Raw genomic sequence first — 18,160 nt, 5'->3', positions numbered from 1 at the left:
GTATAAGTCCATAAATTACTGAGTGCACCTTGCTGATTAGACAAGAAAAAACCCAATTCTGAAAATTAGTGTGCTTTACAGACACTCACACTCATAACTGCGGTTCCCTATCGTGTGCCAGACTGACTCGATTCAAGCACAAATCAGTTTCTTTGTGCATAAAAAGCTTGTTTTAATTAGAATGATTGGAGCATTTGAAATGACACGTAACTACCATTACTAAGCTAGAGGGCTCTTGCCCAATTTACTCTACACAATTATCCATTCCACAATCATGCCTCATGGCGGTTACCGTTGTATTATTAATCACTCGTCCTGTGCCCAAGAGCATTCTTCAAACAAACATCCTTGTCAAAACAGATAAATGACACTGTATAATCAAAATCATTACACTTATTGACCTTCTTGAAGAATATGCTTAAGAAATGAGTGTCAGCATTAGTCAATGACACCAAAATAAAGTTTAAAAATCATAAATATGAGAATCCATAGTGAGAAATATCTCAATGCCAAAACCAACATAAACTTGAAAAGCTAGGAAACTATAAAGTTTTTTAGTACAACGTGTAATACCACAATGTGGTAAAGCTAACAAAAAAATATTTGGAGACATGGTTTAGAAAAAGTTCATTCAACTTGGTCTGCCATGACTGACAGCATTATTACTGTAGCTGCAGGTCTGGTGAAACAGGCATTTTCTCCAATGACATTGCTTGTTAGAGAACAGCAAACCTGAGGTTTGTGCTAGTGTCCTTTGAGCAGTCTCTTTATCTCGTTCAGCAGGGGGGAACCACCCTCCTCTTTCGGATGCATTCCCAGATCCAGTTGGAGGTGACCCTCTGGGCTGAACTGTCATCCTCTGGCTCTTCCAGTGTATGTGTGGCTGAACCGGAGTCATACTGAGGCACCAGATCTCCATCGTACGCTAGGAAGTAACGTTGAAGCTTCTCAAAGTCCTGTACTGACTCTGGGAGGTAGAGCTTCACGCCTGTGAAAATGTCCAATAGTGTCTGCAGGAAGATGGCAAGGGTGAAAACGCGTTAAGTGTGCACATTGCTTAGACATATTGAGGGACTCAATCAACCTACAAATTGGCCATGTATAGTTAATCTGAGATAGGAGGAAATATTTTAACAGCAAAATTCAGCTTCAAAGGGTCATTTACTGAAAAATGAAAATGAACTCACCCTTCCAAACCTATATGACACTTTCTTATGCAGAACACTAATGGAGTTACTTTGAAAAATATCCATGCAATGAAAGTCAATCGGGGGTCCAATGTGGTTTTGGACCCCATTGACTCATTGCATGGACAAAAATTCAAAACATCATAATACTTTTTCAAATGAACTGCACTAACAGAGCAATCTCACCAGAGTTTGCTTTAATTGAACCAAACTAGCCAAGTGTGAACAAACCTTAAGTATAAAGTTCTAAAGCAAGCACAAGAGGTAAAACAAACCTTTTCATTCTTTGGGTCGGTTGTTTGAATCGACTTTAATTTGCTTTGTCCATTGCTGTGAGCAGGTTCTTTTTTTATCTGAAAGAAAGCAATATCACAGGATTTGAGGAGAGAGATGAACCAAAAAATGCATATGAACATGATGTGACAATACAGACTAAACTTGTGTTCAGAGAACACACTTTACCATTTAAAAGTTTAGGGTCAGTAAGATTTATTTTTTAACAAATGAATACTATTCAGCACGTTTGCATTAAATTGATGCAAGTAAAGACTTTTACAATGTTACAAAATATTTCAAATTCAAATAAATGCTGTTCCTTTGAACTTTCTATTCATTAAAGAATCCTGTAACAAATATTACGCAGCACAAATGTTCTCAACATTAATAATACAATGTTTCTTGAGCATCAAATCAGCATATTAGAATGATTTGTGAAGGATCATGTGACTGAAAACTGGAGTAATGATGCTGAAAATTCAGCTTTGCCATCACAGAAATAAATTACATTTTTAAAAAAAAGTTATTTTAAATGAAATTTTTTCACAATATTACAGTTTTTACTGTATTTTTGTTAAAAAAATAAATAAATGTAGACTTGAGCATTAGACCGACCACAAACTTTTCAACAGTAGTGTGTGTGTGTGTGTGTGTGTGTGTGTGTGTGTGTGTGTGTGTGTGGTGTGTGGTGTGTGGTGTGTGTGGTGTGTGTGTGTGGTGTGTGTGTGTTGTGTGTGTGTGTGTATGCATGCATGTATAGCAAACCTTCTTGGCATCTTGTTTCTCTGTGGGTAGTTTCCTCTTAACTGCAGGAGAGGATGATACTGTCTTCACTGCCTTTGCTTTGGGGGTATGACCGTTTTCTGAACAGTTGAAACAATTACAGAACATAAGAGCTTTATTAACGGTACTTATATGATGCAGACTACACACTTGACAGCTATAGACCAAACAGGATCTCCTCATGGCAAACGCTTACTGGGCTTGTTAGCTGAGGAAGCTCCATGAGATGTCGAAGGAGAGCTTCCTCCACTCTCGCCTCCTGAGGAGCTCTTGTCATTTTTGCTAGTTTTGGACGGACCAGCTGTCACCTCAAAATCACAGTTCTCCTTTGAGATTCGATACAGCTCCTGCACAAAAACAAACAAAACAATTGTCATGAAATGGAAGTTGGACTCAAAACTGAATGCGTGAAGGCAGCCGATTGTGGAGGGGCGAGTTTTAAGCAAAAGAAATGTTTGGAGAAGTCCGACACCGTCATTTGAGAAAAATCAGTTGGTTCACCGGAAGATCAAATTATGACATTGATTAAACATTCTGAGGTCAAAAAAAGGAAAGAAACCTACACGGATGAGTCATTCACATTGAGATCATGCATTTACAAAATGAATGAGGCCAATTTTCATTTCATGCTGATTTTAAGAGAACATATTTTCATCATTTTGTACATGCCAGGAAAAGCTTGCTCTGAAATTATTCACACGTCATATCTTTTGAGACGCTTGATGGCACATTCTGCATTGGCACATTCTTAATTGCATCTCAAAATGCTTACAGATATGCAAATTTCATTTTACAATCAAGGGTACCTTAAGCTGCTGAAGGTTAGTGGCTGTCTTCCAGTCCTTGTCGTCACGCATTCGAGTGCATCGTGGGAAGCGGATGGATATGCCATCCGCTGTGTGCATTTCTGACTTGGAAAACTCTGCTCCTGTTATTTCCCACACTGGCGCTTTCTATAAGCATGAACAAACAGGATATATTCTTCCTCAGTCATACACACAATACAAACTTCTACAGTTTCAGTTCAGTACAAACATCTTAAACATTTGAGTGTTGTATGGTCTATTTAACACATTCATCTGAGTTAAAGAGATAACAAGCTAATAAAGTTCCTTCATTGCTGTTTTTCCCAATCATGTACTCACTGTAACCAGGCTTTTAACGGTCTCATCAAGCTCATTTCACATTACAAGCACATTAACATTAAGCATCTCTTTAGTTGTATTTGGAAGAGGATTGGCTCAGTCTTACTTCTGGATCACGGATAATGAAATCTGGGTAATAGTTTTTGACAATCTTCAGCCATCCTGGGATCTTGCTTGGATCCTAATGGCGAGATAAACAGGAAACGTACGTCATGCAACTTTCATAAATCTGATATGGCAATGTAGGCAGAATAAAATCTACTGAGTAAGTCATGAGATTTACCTTGCCTATTTTGATAACGTCCAACTCCTTCTGCAGTCTGGCTAAGGTGGCGTCATCATAGCCTCCTGAACACTTGGTCACAGTGCACCACTTTCTGGATTCTGGGTCATAGCAGCCCATGAGGAAACTGGACATAATTCCACCTGTGTGGCAGACAGAAACATAATATTTCAAAATTGTGCTACACTAGCATCTCTGAAGTTCAATTATTGTTTAAAACCATTTGGATTGGACTGCTGATACTGACCATTTGAGCCTTTGCCATAGAAAGCTCCAAGCACCACAAGGTCAGCGGTGTCCGCCATTGCTCCTTCATTCAGATAGTCTTTCTTCACCTTCAACCAGTGACGCTTTCCTGGTTCATAATGCCCCTGAAACAGCAATAAAGCCCAGATGTAGCATGAAGTGATCTAGCAAACACAAATGTATGAATAATAATAATAATAATAACACAGACCTGAGAGCAATAAGCTGTCAGAATCCTTGGGTTTCGGGCATTACGATCATGGGCTCATCATATTATATACAAAGCGATTTTTTTGAAAGGGCAAGTGAAAGAGAATTTTACTTGCCCGACTGGAAAAACTTCAGTAACAAAAATAAAACAAGTGAATCACCAAAATACGAGAATGATTCTGATTTTATTACATTCTTGAATGAATCAGCCATTTGAACAAATGGCTCAATGACTCACTCATTAAGATGGTCACTTGGCGGGCGCCACCTATTGGTGGTTTAGTTTCATGTTTAAAGTATAATTTCCCCCCCCAAACATTTCTTATTTGTATATTAAAAAAATATTTAAAACAATCTCATAACATTATTTAATGCGGTTTTCATTTTTTTGTGTAAATGATTTAATTTGATTGGAAACAGCTCTATAGTGTCTTAATTGAATTCATTGATCAAATTTAAGAATTTGAAATGAAGTTAAAGCATATATTTATTAGACCTTGGGGTAAATATCACAAATATGCAGATTTAAATGTCAAAGCTGATAGAACACTGATAAGAATATGGCTTCAGAATAAATTATATTTACACCACCAAAAAAAAAAAAAATCCTAAAAAATAAGTGAATAACCGACTTGTCTGAAGGACAAGCACATGACAAGGCTTAATGTCGAGCCCTGATACTATTTTTGCAACATGTATACTAGGTTGGCCCTTAAATGTACAAAAAACGTTTTTTTTTCTCGTTTTTCTGCAGCCTGACCCGCTAGATTTGTTCCATTTATGCTAAAAACACCCCAGAAAAAAAATGGGGCAAAAATATTAATATTAAGAGGTAGCTCAAGCACATCAAAGTTCACTGTTTTTGTAGGCAATTCTATAAGTCAGCAAAATTCTTCATTCTAAAACGTTTAGCATTGAGCATTGTATTCAATACTATACACAGTTTGTAGCCTATTACTTGATCACAGTTCAATGTGAGTACTATATTAATTATTTAACCAAATATATCTTACACAACATACATTTGACTATTGTAAGATAACTGATGATACGCATCTTTTCACAGTTAGTCCAGGCAAAGTAACTAATTTTGGAGCCAAAAATAGAACTAATTGTAAAATAATTTTTTGCAGCTTAGATCATTTCTATGAGGTGTCCAGAACAACATACTAAAAGTCCTAAGAAATCCTAGTTGAGGAAATATGTTAAATTCTCATCAATCCGAGATGTGTGCCAATAAGGCCAGACAACAATACACCCCAATGGGGCTATTTTTTTCCTTTACTCCTATCAAAATGAAACTTTACACAATGAAAGTATCCATGAAGAGTCAAATTTTTTGTATTACAAGTTTCTTTGAAAATGAATTTGAATATGCAAATGAGCTATACACTAATCGAATATAGGCTACCCAAAATACACCCGCATAGGCTTAATTTTTTCCTTTACTGCTACCACAATAAAACTTTACACAGTGAAAGTATACATGAAAAGTAACATTTTTGTTTTACAAGTTTTTTTGAAAAATCTATTTTAAATATGCAAATGAGCTCAACACTAGGCCTAATTGACTTATGACCAAGAAACCATAAAGTCACAAGTAGAAAAAACAGGGGCCAAATAACTAACACATTCATGTCCATTCAGTAAGTTAACCTATGAATAAACACAATACATTTGAAGTCACTTGCCACACTTACCTGGGTCACTTGCCACAAAAAGACTTATATTGACCTTAAGAATTGATTGCACAATCTTGCCTCCAGTTGCTTTCTAAATTCTTTTTCTTTTTTTTTTTTTTCTTTTTTTGCAAACAAGCCTTACCTAATGACATCCCCCCACAGATAACATCAGAAGAAAGTCAGAATAGCCATCTTAGTCATTAGTAATGTGGTGAGATTACATTTTGGGCTGGTAGATTTACAAATGATTGGTATTGTTGGTAAGATTACGAGATTACAGGCAGAAGTCATTCTTATCAACTAAACGATTCACTCTCACACAGAAGACAGATGAAAAACCAGATAGACACACTTTCCAATCATTCCAGCTCTTTAAAATAATTTTGCCAGACACCAAAACTGCTTCTCTTTTTGTAGTTAGCAAGTATTTCAGACCAGGCGGGCCACACATCAGACTTAGCTAGCAACAGCAATATCTAGGTTAGTTAAAGAAAAAAAACAAAAAAACTCAAATAAAATCAAAAAAATCAAAAAGAAACCTCCCCATTTTGTTGTTACCTGTTGTTACCGACCCTGAAGACTATACCAGTGGGGGTTATACCCCTGGCAGGTACTACCAAGCCAGGCAGTTTTCAGGTTAGAGGCCAGTCTAAAAGCAGCATTGCCATCACCCATTGGCAGTAGGATGATTGGATGAAGATCGGGTCGATGTATTTGTCATACATATGAATGGTGTTTCTGCCTATATGCAAATTAGGACATATTCAATAAGTGTGGCACTCATGTGCATATTCAAATTCATTTCAAAAGAAACTTGTAATACAAAAAAAGTTACTTTTCATGTATACTATGTAAAGTTGTATTGTGGTAGGAGTAAAGGAAAAAATTAAGCCTATTTGGGTGTATTTTGGGCATATTCGATTAGTGTATAGCTCTTTTGCATATTAAAATAAATTTTCAAAAACTTGTAATACAAAAAAAAAGTACTTTTCGTGGATACTTTCATTGTGTAAAGTTTCATTTTGATAGGAGTAAAGGAAAAAATAGCCCCATTGGGGTGTATTGTTGCCTGGCCTTATTGGCACACATCTCGGATTGATGAGAATTTAACATATTTCCTCAACTAGGATTTCTTAAGCCCCGTTCACACCGCCAGCGACACGCAGCGACAAAGCGACATGATCCCATTCATTTCAATGGAGCGCTGGCGACTTCCAGCGACACGAGCGACAGTGACCGTTGGCGACAGAATGTGGGCGTGTCAAGCGACAAGAGACGCGCGACAAAAGTTTAGAAATTTCAACTTTATGCAAATGAGAAGCGATTTTCGCGAGCGACAATCAATAGGAAAGAAGCCTTTCAGTGGAGCTCTGCTCACGTCACCGTCTCAAGTGCAGGCAAGACAGAAGAGTTCGAGGGCGATTTCACTGTTTTATTATGATTTGACTGTAACTAACCACAAACGGAAATAATGACATGAACAAATGGATTTAATAAAATGATGCATGGAAACGAAACTGTCGACAGTCTCAGTGAGTTTAATTCACACATTTAGTTCGAGTGTTGTAGTTTTATGATGCAAGTTTAGCACTGCTGCAGTTCATTTTACAGTTTCCCCTGCATTATGTTGACTATTAGGGACAAGAAAATTGATTATCTGTCAAATTCGAATGACGTTTTAGTAATTTATGACAGTATGAGTTATTCTGTTGCTTTGTCGATCATTAATCCAGTAGGCTAAATTATTTAATCCACTGAACTCTGCTGTGGTCATATAAAAACACTTTCCCAACAGCATACTGTTTCTTTTGAGTCTAACTCCTAGTCAAATTAAAATGATATAGTTGTATATACATGACTTGTGATGGTATTTTGTATAGATATGGCCAGACGTTCAGTCTACCAGTCACATTAGAGCGACAGCACTATACCAACGCCCACAAGCGACTTCACAGTACAGAGACTAGCGACATACAGCGACAAAGTCGCTGGCGGTGTGAACGGGGCTTCAGTATGTTGTTCTGGACACCTCATAGAAATGATCTATGCTGCAAAAAATTATTTTACAGTTAGTCTGTCGTAAAACGCTACTTTGCCTGGACTAAGTTTGCACAGTTCAAAGTCAATAGTTCAGAGTTTCTTAACACCACGCATTTCTGTGAAAGTGGCTTCGTTAGCCCGTCGTTAACACAATTTATGCTTCTGCAAGAAATGCATAGAATACATTTTGTGCAAAATAGGTGTAAATTCAGAATTTCCATTAAATAAGCAAGTATGTAATTTAAATAGTTTAGATAAAATTAGGCAAGTGGTAATTATCACAAATTGAGCATAATAACTGATTATACAAAATTTCAACGTCATTGAGCCACCTCTAAATATTGTTCAAATGAGCTCATATTTTGCCTGAATTATTTTTTCATGTATTGGAACAACTTGAGGGGGTCAGACAATTATAAATCAAAACTTGAAAAATAAGGGCCACCTTAATGTATACCGTGCGCTGTATGCAAACTTTCCGTGAGAATGGAACAGACGGGAGCAGATTTGTCTCTGTGTGTAAAGGCCTTCAAACGTACAACATGAAGGTTATATATAGCAAACCATTTCAAGTGCTTTAAGAGGTAGCATACTGTGCAGTTTGCAGTACGCTAGTATTACATTCGAAACATAGCCAGGCTGTACCTTGAGATCCTTCAGAACCAACCCCTCCAGTCCCTCTCTGATGACACGTGTGATCATTTCTGCCAGGTCAGCAGCTCTCTGTTGGAACACAATGTCATTAGCCATTATAAAATCATCCACCTTGAAGTCTTACTATAACATCAACCGTTAATTAACTTGACCTACCCACATATTTGTAAACATTCTAGAATATTGAGGACATGCAAGATGGGTAGAGAAAGAAAAACATACAATAACACTGCAGAACTGACCGTGACATGCTTCATTTCTGAGAACAGAATCCTGTTAGGAACTTCCACCATATTGTCATGGAGAAACTTTCTTCTTTCACAGAGAGGTCTGGAAAACATCACCACATCAACATCTTTCACATCTTAGATTGAAAATATAAATTAACCTTTAATATAAATGTTTTATTGTCCTATAAAACCTGAAATAACTTTCAGATAAATAATAAATAAATGCATTCCTTAAGGTTAACTCACTTGTCCATGAGACTGACACCATTAAAATAAATGCAGTCGAACACGAACAGACCCACTTGAGCATCCTGGAAAGCTGCTTTCTGGAAACACAAAAACAAAACAATGCTCTTAGTTCAGAAGACTTTATAAACGTTTAAATGTTGTCGTTTAAGGAATTAATACTTTTATTCGGCAAGGATGCATTCAATTTCTCAAAGGTGACCGCAAAGACATTTAAAGCCTCTAAGTGGAATCTGAAATTTTCTTCTAAAATGAGCATTTTTATCAAGCTCGTATATTTAGGTTCGGTAGTTTCACTTTAATGACAATTAATAGGTAATTTTCATTGCCATTAAAGTGAAATAACTGAACATAAACATACAAGCTTGACAAAAATTATCATTCTACATACATACATACATACATACATACACACACACATACATACATACATACCATTCTTTGTTATTTCTTTTATGAAACAAAACTTTTGTGCCTGCAAAAGACTGTGTGATTTCAGCAATCCTATAAGATCATTACAAATCACACTGTACGACATGGATCTAATAAACTTGGGTACGACATGTATATCACTTTGGAAACTGTGGTTTATATGTGCGCTAAAAAAAAAAAAAAAAAAAAAAAAAAAGAAGTAAACTAAAGAGGAGAATATAGACGTGGTCATAGTTAGGGAAAAGAGGCCAACTTGGCATGCCAATTTTGTAAATGAATTTTGCCCAAAATCGTACAATGTGCACCAGGGCCTTAAGAAACACTAAAACAGCATTGCTCTCTGGTTTACCTTGTGGACTCCAAGAGTGCCAAATGGCAGTGGTTTGCTAGACTGGGTATCGATAAGAAGAACTTCAGCATCAAGGATCATGCTATGGCCACCAGGAAATGCCTGCGGTATGAACTCTTTAAAATGAGCAACCTGCAGGAGAAAAATCAAACCCTTTTAAAATAAATCTTTGATTTTAAACACACACACCTTTATATTATATATTATGGCTAACAGTTGCTGGAGGTCCTGACCTTGTGTGGAAGTACTGGTTTGAGACTTCGACTGAAGTAACTAAAGTGATCGCCATTCTTATGGACCTGCACACGCTCCCCATCATACTTGATCTCAGAGTACATCCCATTAGGACACTTCTTCATGGCATACTCAATGGACTTGCATGCCTCTGCCTACAAGAATAAAAACAAGCAGTAAACACCATTAAGAAAACCTTAGTAAATATTAGGCATGATCTTTTATTACCATTTCTTAAATATATTTAGACCAAATATCTTTACCGCTTATTAATAACCTATAACCTACAGACTATTTCAAATGAATATTGAATGTAATCTGTAGATGAAGAACATGAAATTTAAGTGATAGTTCACCCAAAATTCTCATGTTGTCCCAATCTTGTATGACTTTCTTCTGTGGAACTTAGAAGAAATTCTGAGAAATGTCTCAATTTTGCTTCGTCCAAAAAATGTTTTGGGTCATACAAGTCAAACATGATTAGAGCAACATTAGGAGTAAATTATGACAGAAATGTTTAGGGCTGCCCCCGACTAAAGATTTTTCTAGTCAACTAGTAGTCGTTCATTTAAGCCATTAGTCGACTAATCGCATGCTTGTATTCATTTAATTACATAAATGGAGAATACTAAACTAATAAGCCTTTAATATATAGGCAAAATATATAGCCTATTAAGCCCAAGCGCACGCATAAAGCGCCGGCAAAAGTAGTCTAATCATTATGAATGTGTCAGAAAAAAAAGGAGACATTATTTATTAATAAATTAGTGTTTTCTGAGTCAGTATGCTGCTGAGTTTCGGTAAATTGTGACGTGCTCCACTTCACGGAGACGGCAGAAAGCAACGTTTTGTTGTTATTGTGAGCTTACACACATAAAAGTTTACAGTTTTTAATGATGTATTACTCTTATCTATGACCAAAAATAACAGTATTTTAAGTTCTTTTCGCTGTTATCAGGAAAAAAATGCGCAGTAAAGCGTGGAAATACTTCAGCTTGTACACTCCACACAAACACTTGGAAATGCCCCTAATAATAGCACACATTTATCTAGGTTAAAGTTAGAGAGAGCAGCAAGTTGTTACTACTTGCATGTTTCAAATAAGCCATTTATGAGGTTGATGGATGATAGGCAAACGTTTGGATTTCCTGCCCAACATACTGTAATTACCACAATGACACACCGATAACGATCTGTCTCGCATGACTTTTTTTTTTGCGGCTAACCAACTAATAAATTTAGACTAACGTTTAGTCAACTATTAGGGGGCAGCCCTAGAAATGTTCTGTTTTTGTTTTGTGAACAATCGGTTTAAGAGCACTAGAGACTCAGACCAGCATTGGCTGCACGGGGGTCATCAGAGACGCCTCCACACTAAGGATCTTTCGGGGTCCTGTTCCATTAGAGGCGTCCTGCTGGTTCCGTAGCACCCTGTCGACTACGTCACCAAGGTTACGGGAGGCTTTGAAGGCATCATATGCGTTAGGGTCCACAGCATCCAAACTGATGAGAGAAAGGTTACACTGAGTGAGACAGAACAAACACGATGCCTTGAAGTACAATTTGCCAGCAACACTTACACGTGCTTAGCCCCCGAGTTAATTTTCAGATCGTGTTTGACCAAACGAATGTAACACTTCAGATCATTTCCGGTACATCTGGGAATCAAGAAACACGTAATTTAAAAGTTAGCATCCTCAAAATTCAAACAAATGTAAAACTTTTTTTTTTTTTTTACCCTCTGGTACTGTTCGCATGTTGGTCAAAAATGACTGCATTTTTTTATTTATTAATATTTTGTATTTTTAGGGTATTTTATGGAACTAAATTAATTTATATTATTATTAATTATATATATATATATATATATATATATATATATATATATATATATATATATATATATATATTATTTATTTTTTATTTATTTATTTTTTTTCACAGCACCACAGGTGTAAATAATTATTTTATGTAATCAAAGATTAAATTATTTCTGACTTTTTAGCAATATCCTGCAGCTCTGTCTGCTGTTCATCCTCCTTTGTGAGTTGGGCCAGACGGCTCAGTGAAGCATCCACCTCCTGGATGGTCAAAAGACTCTTGGCTGCTGGAGGGAAAGACTTGCTGTCCTCGAAAAACATCCGCACTGTCTCTGAAACATCTCCCTATATGAAAACAATTAAGATCAATGAAGGAAAGACTCAAATATTTATCTTCTTGGACTACTTTTAAAAAGAAAAGTAAAAGAAATATGCAACAAACCTGTTCCAAGTCTTGCACCATCTCATCCTGACTGCAATTCAATATGCGACTGAAAAGCTTGACAATTTGTTTGTCATTGAGGTTGTACACATTTTTAACCACTCCTGGGAGGAGAAGCTTCAGCGTCAGGTACAAATCTCCTCTGAATTTGTCTGTGAAGATGTGGGAGGGAGATTAACAGAAATCACTTTGAGATTGCTTGTGTTAATGATGGCCCAGATTATTCATGCTCACCTCCACCAGAGCCCTTTGTTAAGAAGTCTCTGATGATCTCGGTTTTGGCGTTGTAGCCTGACTTCTCTGCGACTAAGGCACAGAGTTTGCGGAACTCCCGCAGTAAGTTGTCTTTATGGTTGGGGTCACATAGTTTAGCTGATAAAGCACTGCCCTGAGAGGGTTTGGCTGGAGACGGTCCAGGACTGGAGGAAGAGGAACCGGCCTTGGTAGCTGTGGACACAAGAGTGTTAAGCCTTGTATTAAAGGGGTGGTATAATGCCCTTTCACAAGATGCAAAATAAGTCTTTGATGTCCCCAGAGTGTGTATGTGAAGTTTTAGCTCAAAATACCCCACAGATATTTTTATATAGCATGTTAAAATTGTCACTTTTTGAGGGTTAGTAAAAACGCACTGTTTTTGTGTCTGTCCCTTTAAATGCAAATGAGCTGCTGCTCCCGGCACAGAGGGCGGAGCTTCAACAGCTTGTGTTCTTTTACCACACAGACATGCACTGAACATTTCAACAACTTTTAGCCTTTTATGTTCAAACCAGAGTCAGACAATGATGGAGAGACTCGAGAAGAAGTGACAACATGTAGAATGCAACAGGACATTTCTGAATGGTTAGTTGAAGAATTTATGCAGCTGATGTGGAGTTTACCATCTTCTAGTCATTGATTAGCATATACTGTCATGATAATCTATAAACCGCGTTCCCGGGGGCAGGGTTTTTGTAAATTTTGGGGTTGGTGATGTCACTAACCCGGGAGGAATGTCTTGTAGTCCCTACCAGCCGTTTGTTGTAGTTCTTAAAAAACAATTTCTTTAAAAGCAAATATCTTCCTTTGCCTTGAACTTTAAGCTCAAACAGCAACATTACACACTAAGTAAAGTTAGAAAAGTAAAATCATAATCAACCACCCCTTTAAAATGGCAGAGCACGAGAGCATGAAATGATAGATCGCTTTATACATCTATATCAGTGGCTCAAAATGAACAGTGGCAGCTAAAGATGGTCAAGAGATTTATTTTCCAGCTGGCAAGCCACTTTATAAAATAAATAGTAAGAATGATAACATGTAAATTCAAATCAATACATACTGAAGCCGGGCTCAGACTACAGGAGTTTATAGATCTCAACTAACTGTGAAATCTAGTTGCATCACGCACATAAAGGCTGGAATACACTACACGACTTTTTCTCAGATTTTAAAAGTCGTGTAGTGTATTCCAGCCTTAAGGAGAATCTTTCTTCTTTCAAATCTCAAACCTCCACACACTACAAGATTTGAAAATCGTGTCGCATCACACACTACAAGACATTCTTAAGATTATCATGCCAGATTTAGCAACTCGGATGTATACAAAATATATACTGTGTCGCAGCAACTTGCTGAAGACATTATATGAGGAGACATTATAGTCTCAGGCAGTCCTGTTGTTGCCACAATTTGACCAGCTGTTCCTCCATCTCCGTTATCCACCGGATCCGTACAGCTGCTGCTTCATTTTTCACGGTTGCCATTTCAAAAGTTATGTCACTTCCGACTCCTTGTAGACTTGTCTCTCATTGGCTGTTGTTGAAGTACTGATGCAATCATAGTCATAATCATCACGAATTCAAATCCTAAATATCAAACAGGTTTGATATTGTCGGCGCGGCCCCAGTGTGTCCTCGGGCAGATCTGGAGGCTTAAGATTTGTTCTGTAAACGCCTCACATTACCATATAATCTGGGCCGAACACCGGAACCAACTCCAAATGTCGGGAGGGGCAAATCGGGCATAAAACGGCTTAAAACTCCTGTATTCTGAACCCGGGTTAACTGTCTATCTATATACAGTTTTACTGCCAGTAAGAAATATTTATGGCTGGTAAAATCTCAATCCATGTGTGTGGCAAAAAATTAATTTTAGATTCTGTATATCATGTTTAAATCTCTACGGTCTCTACAACAATCAAGTTACATTACAAATCAAAAGTTGGGCATCAGTAAGATCATTTTTGGGGGAGCAAAGATGCATTCAATTAATCAAAAGTGACAGTAAAGACTTTTACATTGTTACAATAGATTTCTGTTTCAAATAAATGTTATTAAACTTTCTATTCATCAAAGAACCCTGAAAAAATATGTATCATGGTTTTCACAAAAATATTGAGCAGCACAAATGTGTTAAACATTGATAAGAAATGTTTCTTTTACACCAAATTGGCATAATTAGAATGACTTCAGAAGGATCATGTGACACTGAAGAGTGGAGTAATGGTGCTAAAAAAATTCAGCTTTGTCATCACAGAAATAAATTATATTTTAAAATATAATAAAATAGAAAACACAATAGTAATATTTTACAATATTGCTGTTTTTCACTGTATTTGATTAAATAAAAGCCGCCTTGTTACGCATAAGAGACTTCTTTTAAAATTATTTAATAAACTGACCCCATGTATTTGAACTGTAATGTATCTTAAAGGGTTAGTTCACCCAAAAATGAAAATTCTGTTAGTAATTACTCACCCTCATGTTGTTCCAACCCCGTAAGACCTTCGTTCATCTTCGGAAAACACAAATTAAGATATTTTTGATGAAATCTGAGAGCTGATCACTTCTACATAGGCTGCTAGGTGGCCGAAACTTGCTGGCCCAGAAAAGTTATTAAAGAGATCGTTAATATAGTCCAAGTGACTACAGTGGCTTAATCTTAAGTATATCAAGCGACGAGAATACTTTTTGTGCGCACAAACAAACAAAAATAACGACTTTATTCCACTATTCATTTCCATCTCTCTGGGCCTCGTAGTGTTTTTGCGCAGCGCGTCTGCGTTACACGTCATCACGCATCACACACATGACCAGCGTCGGCCAATAGTGAGCCTACGTGGTGACGTGTAACACAGACGCGCTGCGCAAAAACACTACGTGAACCAACTAGAGGCCCAGAGAGAAGGAAATTAATAGTGGAATAAAGTCGTTATTTTTGTTTGTTTTTGCGCACAAAAAGTATTCTCGTCGCTTGATATACTTAAGATTAAGCCACTGTAGTCACTTGGACTATATTAACGATCTCTTTAATAACTTTTCTGGGCCAGCAAGTTTTGGCCACCTAGCAGCCTATGGAGAAGTGATCAGCTCTCAGATTTCATCAAAAATATCTTAATTTATGTTCCGAAGATGAACGAAGGTCTTACGCGGTTGGAACAACATGAGGGTGAGTAATTACTGACAGAATTTTCATTTTTGGGTGAACTAACCCTTTAAGATACACAAAAGTTACAAACAAAAATAGCAGCAAAAGAAAAAACCCATGCCCTCTTGGTGTCGTACCTGTGAAGCCAGAAAACTTGCGAGGAGCGTTGACTGTTGGATCAGCTAGCGGTGCTGACAGCTGCCCACTGTTGTTTAACTTTGCTTGCACTTTCTTCTTTGGGCTTGCATTGGTTTTGGCTGCCAGTTCTATTAAAGAGAAGAGAGACTGTTCAGCATATGTCAGGTCTGCAATGACATCTGATGCAAACTTAACAAGGAGAGCAAAACAGTGGCCGAATACCTGAAACATGTTTATTGATTAGTTCTTTATCCTCATCCTGAAGTTCCTCCCATCCCTCCAGCTCTGTGATGTCCTCGATTTTCTTTGTGGTGGCGCGCGCTCTCTCCAGCTTCTCAAAGATGCACTTTACATGGTACCACTCCTTCATTTCCCCTGCAGACTCACTGAACGGGTTCGGCACGATCTTACCAATCCGGACCAGGCCCTTCATGATCTTGTCTTTGCATTTCTTGCACCCAGCCGTGCCACGTTTGGCGTATTCCACGCAGTATCTCTGCTCTGCCATGTCTGGTTGTTCACGTTGCCACTCAGGCCAAGAAACGCGGAAATATGAGCCGGAGCTGAGAGTGAACTGTCGAATTTGTGACACACAGAAAAAGACGCCACTGGGGCTAGATGCAAAGCCCCACGGAAATGTGAGAGCTCTCGAGCACTGCAGATATTGACAATTTAGTGTTGCGCTGAATAATGTTTCTCGAAAAAGTTTTGGCAAAGATGATCTGCTTAGCGTCCTCACTATCCCACCAAACCAAAAACTGGGCATAAAGTTCAAAAATAGAGAGTTTTCATCTTACACAGCCGAGGTAATTTCTGGAAGAAGAAGAAGAAAGAATTGATCATGATTAAACAGTATTCAGGGAATTTTTTTTTTATATTAACTGTGTGGAAAGATTAAAGTTAACTTAGGCTAGTGAGGTGTGGATAAGCTGATTCTGAAAACATTTTATTTATTCCTTCTTTACTATAGCATTAAACAACAAATGCCTAAAAATTATTTAAAAGGTGCCAAAATGCTAAATAAGGCATATAAATTGAAACCAAATTTAGTCAATTAAAAAATATACAAAATGTACCGCAGAGGAAATATTATCATAAATAACTTTATCTAACTTTAGTGTAAAAAAAAAGAAAAAAAGAAAAAAAAGAATTCTTAAACCTTCCGAATTTGTCATTAGACTGATTAAAACGGTGACTCACAAATTTGTTGTTTAGGTGTCACATTGACCATACTTAAACCATAATATCTTATTACACCAAAATAACATTAGATTCCTTTTTTAATACAATGGGTTACGTTGGGAAACAATTGTAGATGGCGAATAATAATAATTTAAAACAAATATATAACTTACAAGGTGACAAAATGGTAAACAAGGTAACGTTCTATACATTCAAATCAATACTTTGTCTTTAAGCTTTAAGTTCCCAATACTGTCAATATACTGCTTCATTTTACTCAAAGATCATACAGTTATATTTTCTACTAGTGAGTTTATATTTACGTATATGGAATTAATCAATTATAATATAAAACACCTACAATCTAACACAATGCGCTGCAGAGTAATATATAAGCAACTTTATAATAAATAAATAAAAAAATCCTACAAATGTAATTTTCAAACAGCATGTGCAGAAATTGAATATACTGATAGAATAGTCATTCAGAAATATGTTTTTGGTGGTTCTGTTTACGTGTCGCTTTGTTGATCAACGTGGAATTAGCTCACATGCTAATCTTAGCTGAAATATGCAGCAGTGAATAGACATACAAACAGCTAACTGTGAGAGATTTTACAGCAACTCGTCTCAATTTCGTTTTACCTCAGTATTTTGTGCAAGTCGATCCCCAGCTCCTTATGCACCGGGTTTCATTTTAAAAACAACGTAATGTGTTAGCATAAGAACATGATTTCTGGATTGTGTGCGGTCCCCTTTAAATCACACGAGCGCTTCCTCTTTGTTTGCAAGTGTTTCCTGTGCAGTGCGCATGTGCACCAAAAATACCGTTATAAGTTATTTATTTTTGCGAACATTTATCGGTTTTTAGACATAAATACAAGGTAAATTTAGACTTTGAATTTATTTCAAAATGTTTGAATTCATTGCGTTAACAATAATTTCACGTTTTGTTCTACAACACATATTAAAACCTCAAACAACACTCTGTTGTTAATAATAATAATAATAATAATAATAAACTTAAGTTAAAAGAAAAAATAAAGTTGCTAAAAAAAAAGGACAGCAGTGGTTGTCTGTTTCGTCAAGCAAGAAAACTCAAAGCTACTTGTGGTAGTTGTAGATAGTCCAAGACTTTAGATAGGCTACTTTAGATATATTATTAGATTCGATTAT

General features: G+C 36.9%; 1 protein-coding gene across 1 annotated transcript; it reads right to left on the bottom strand.

The window, feature by feature from the left end:
- Positions 1 to 147: 147 nt before the first annotated feature.
- lig3 (ligase III, DNA, ATP-dependent) lies at positions 148 to 17,786 on the bottom strand. The gene is made up of 21 exons (XM_084114579.1): positions 17,630 to 17,786; positions 16,025 to 16,615; positions 15,802 to 15,930; positions 12,494 to 12,706; positions 12,260 to 12,411; positions 11,996 to 12,162; positions 11,578 to 11,655; positions 11,332 to 11,500; positions 9,997 to 10,152; positions 9,764 to 9,895; positions 8,983 to 9,062; positions 8,749 to 8,836; positions 8,498 to 8,575; positions 3,922 to 4,045; positions 3,675 to 3,817; positions 3,498 to 3,572; positions 3,053 to 3,199; positions 2,443 to 2,593; positions 2,229 to 2,326; positions 1,463 to 1,540; positions 148 to 1,010 (listed from the first exon to the last, which is right to left on the bottom strand). The coding sequence occupies exons 2-21, from the start codon at positions 16,566 to 16,568 to the stop codon at positions 777 to 779; spliced, it is 3,036 nt and encodes a 1,011-aa protein (XP_083970705.1). The 5' UTR covers positions 16,569 to 16,615; positions 17,630 to 17,786; the 3' UTR covers positions 148 to 776.
- Between the last annotated feature and the right edge of the window lie 374 nt (positions 17,787 to 18,160).

Source organism: Abramis brama, assembly GCF_963993115.1.
Source record: "Abramis brama genome assembly, chromosome: 5".
Lineage (NCBI taxonomy): Eukaryota > Metazoa > Chordata > Actinopteri > Cypriniformes > Leuciscidae > Abramis > Abramis brama.
The sequence above is the reverse complement of the archived record's forward strand: the minus strand, read 5'-3'. Positions and strand labels throughout refer to the sequence as shown.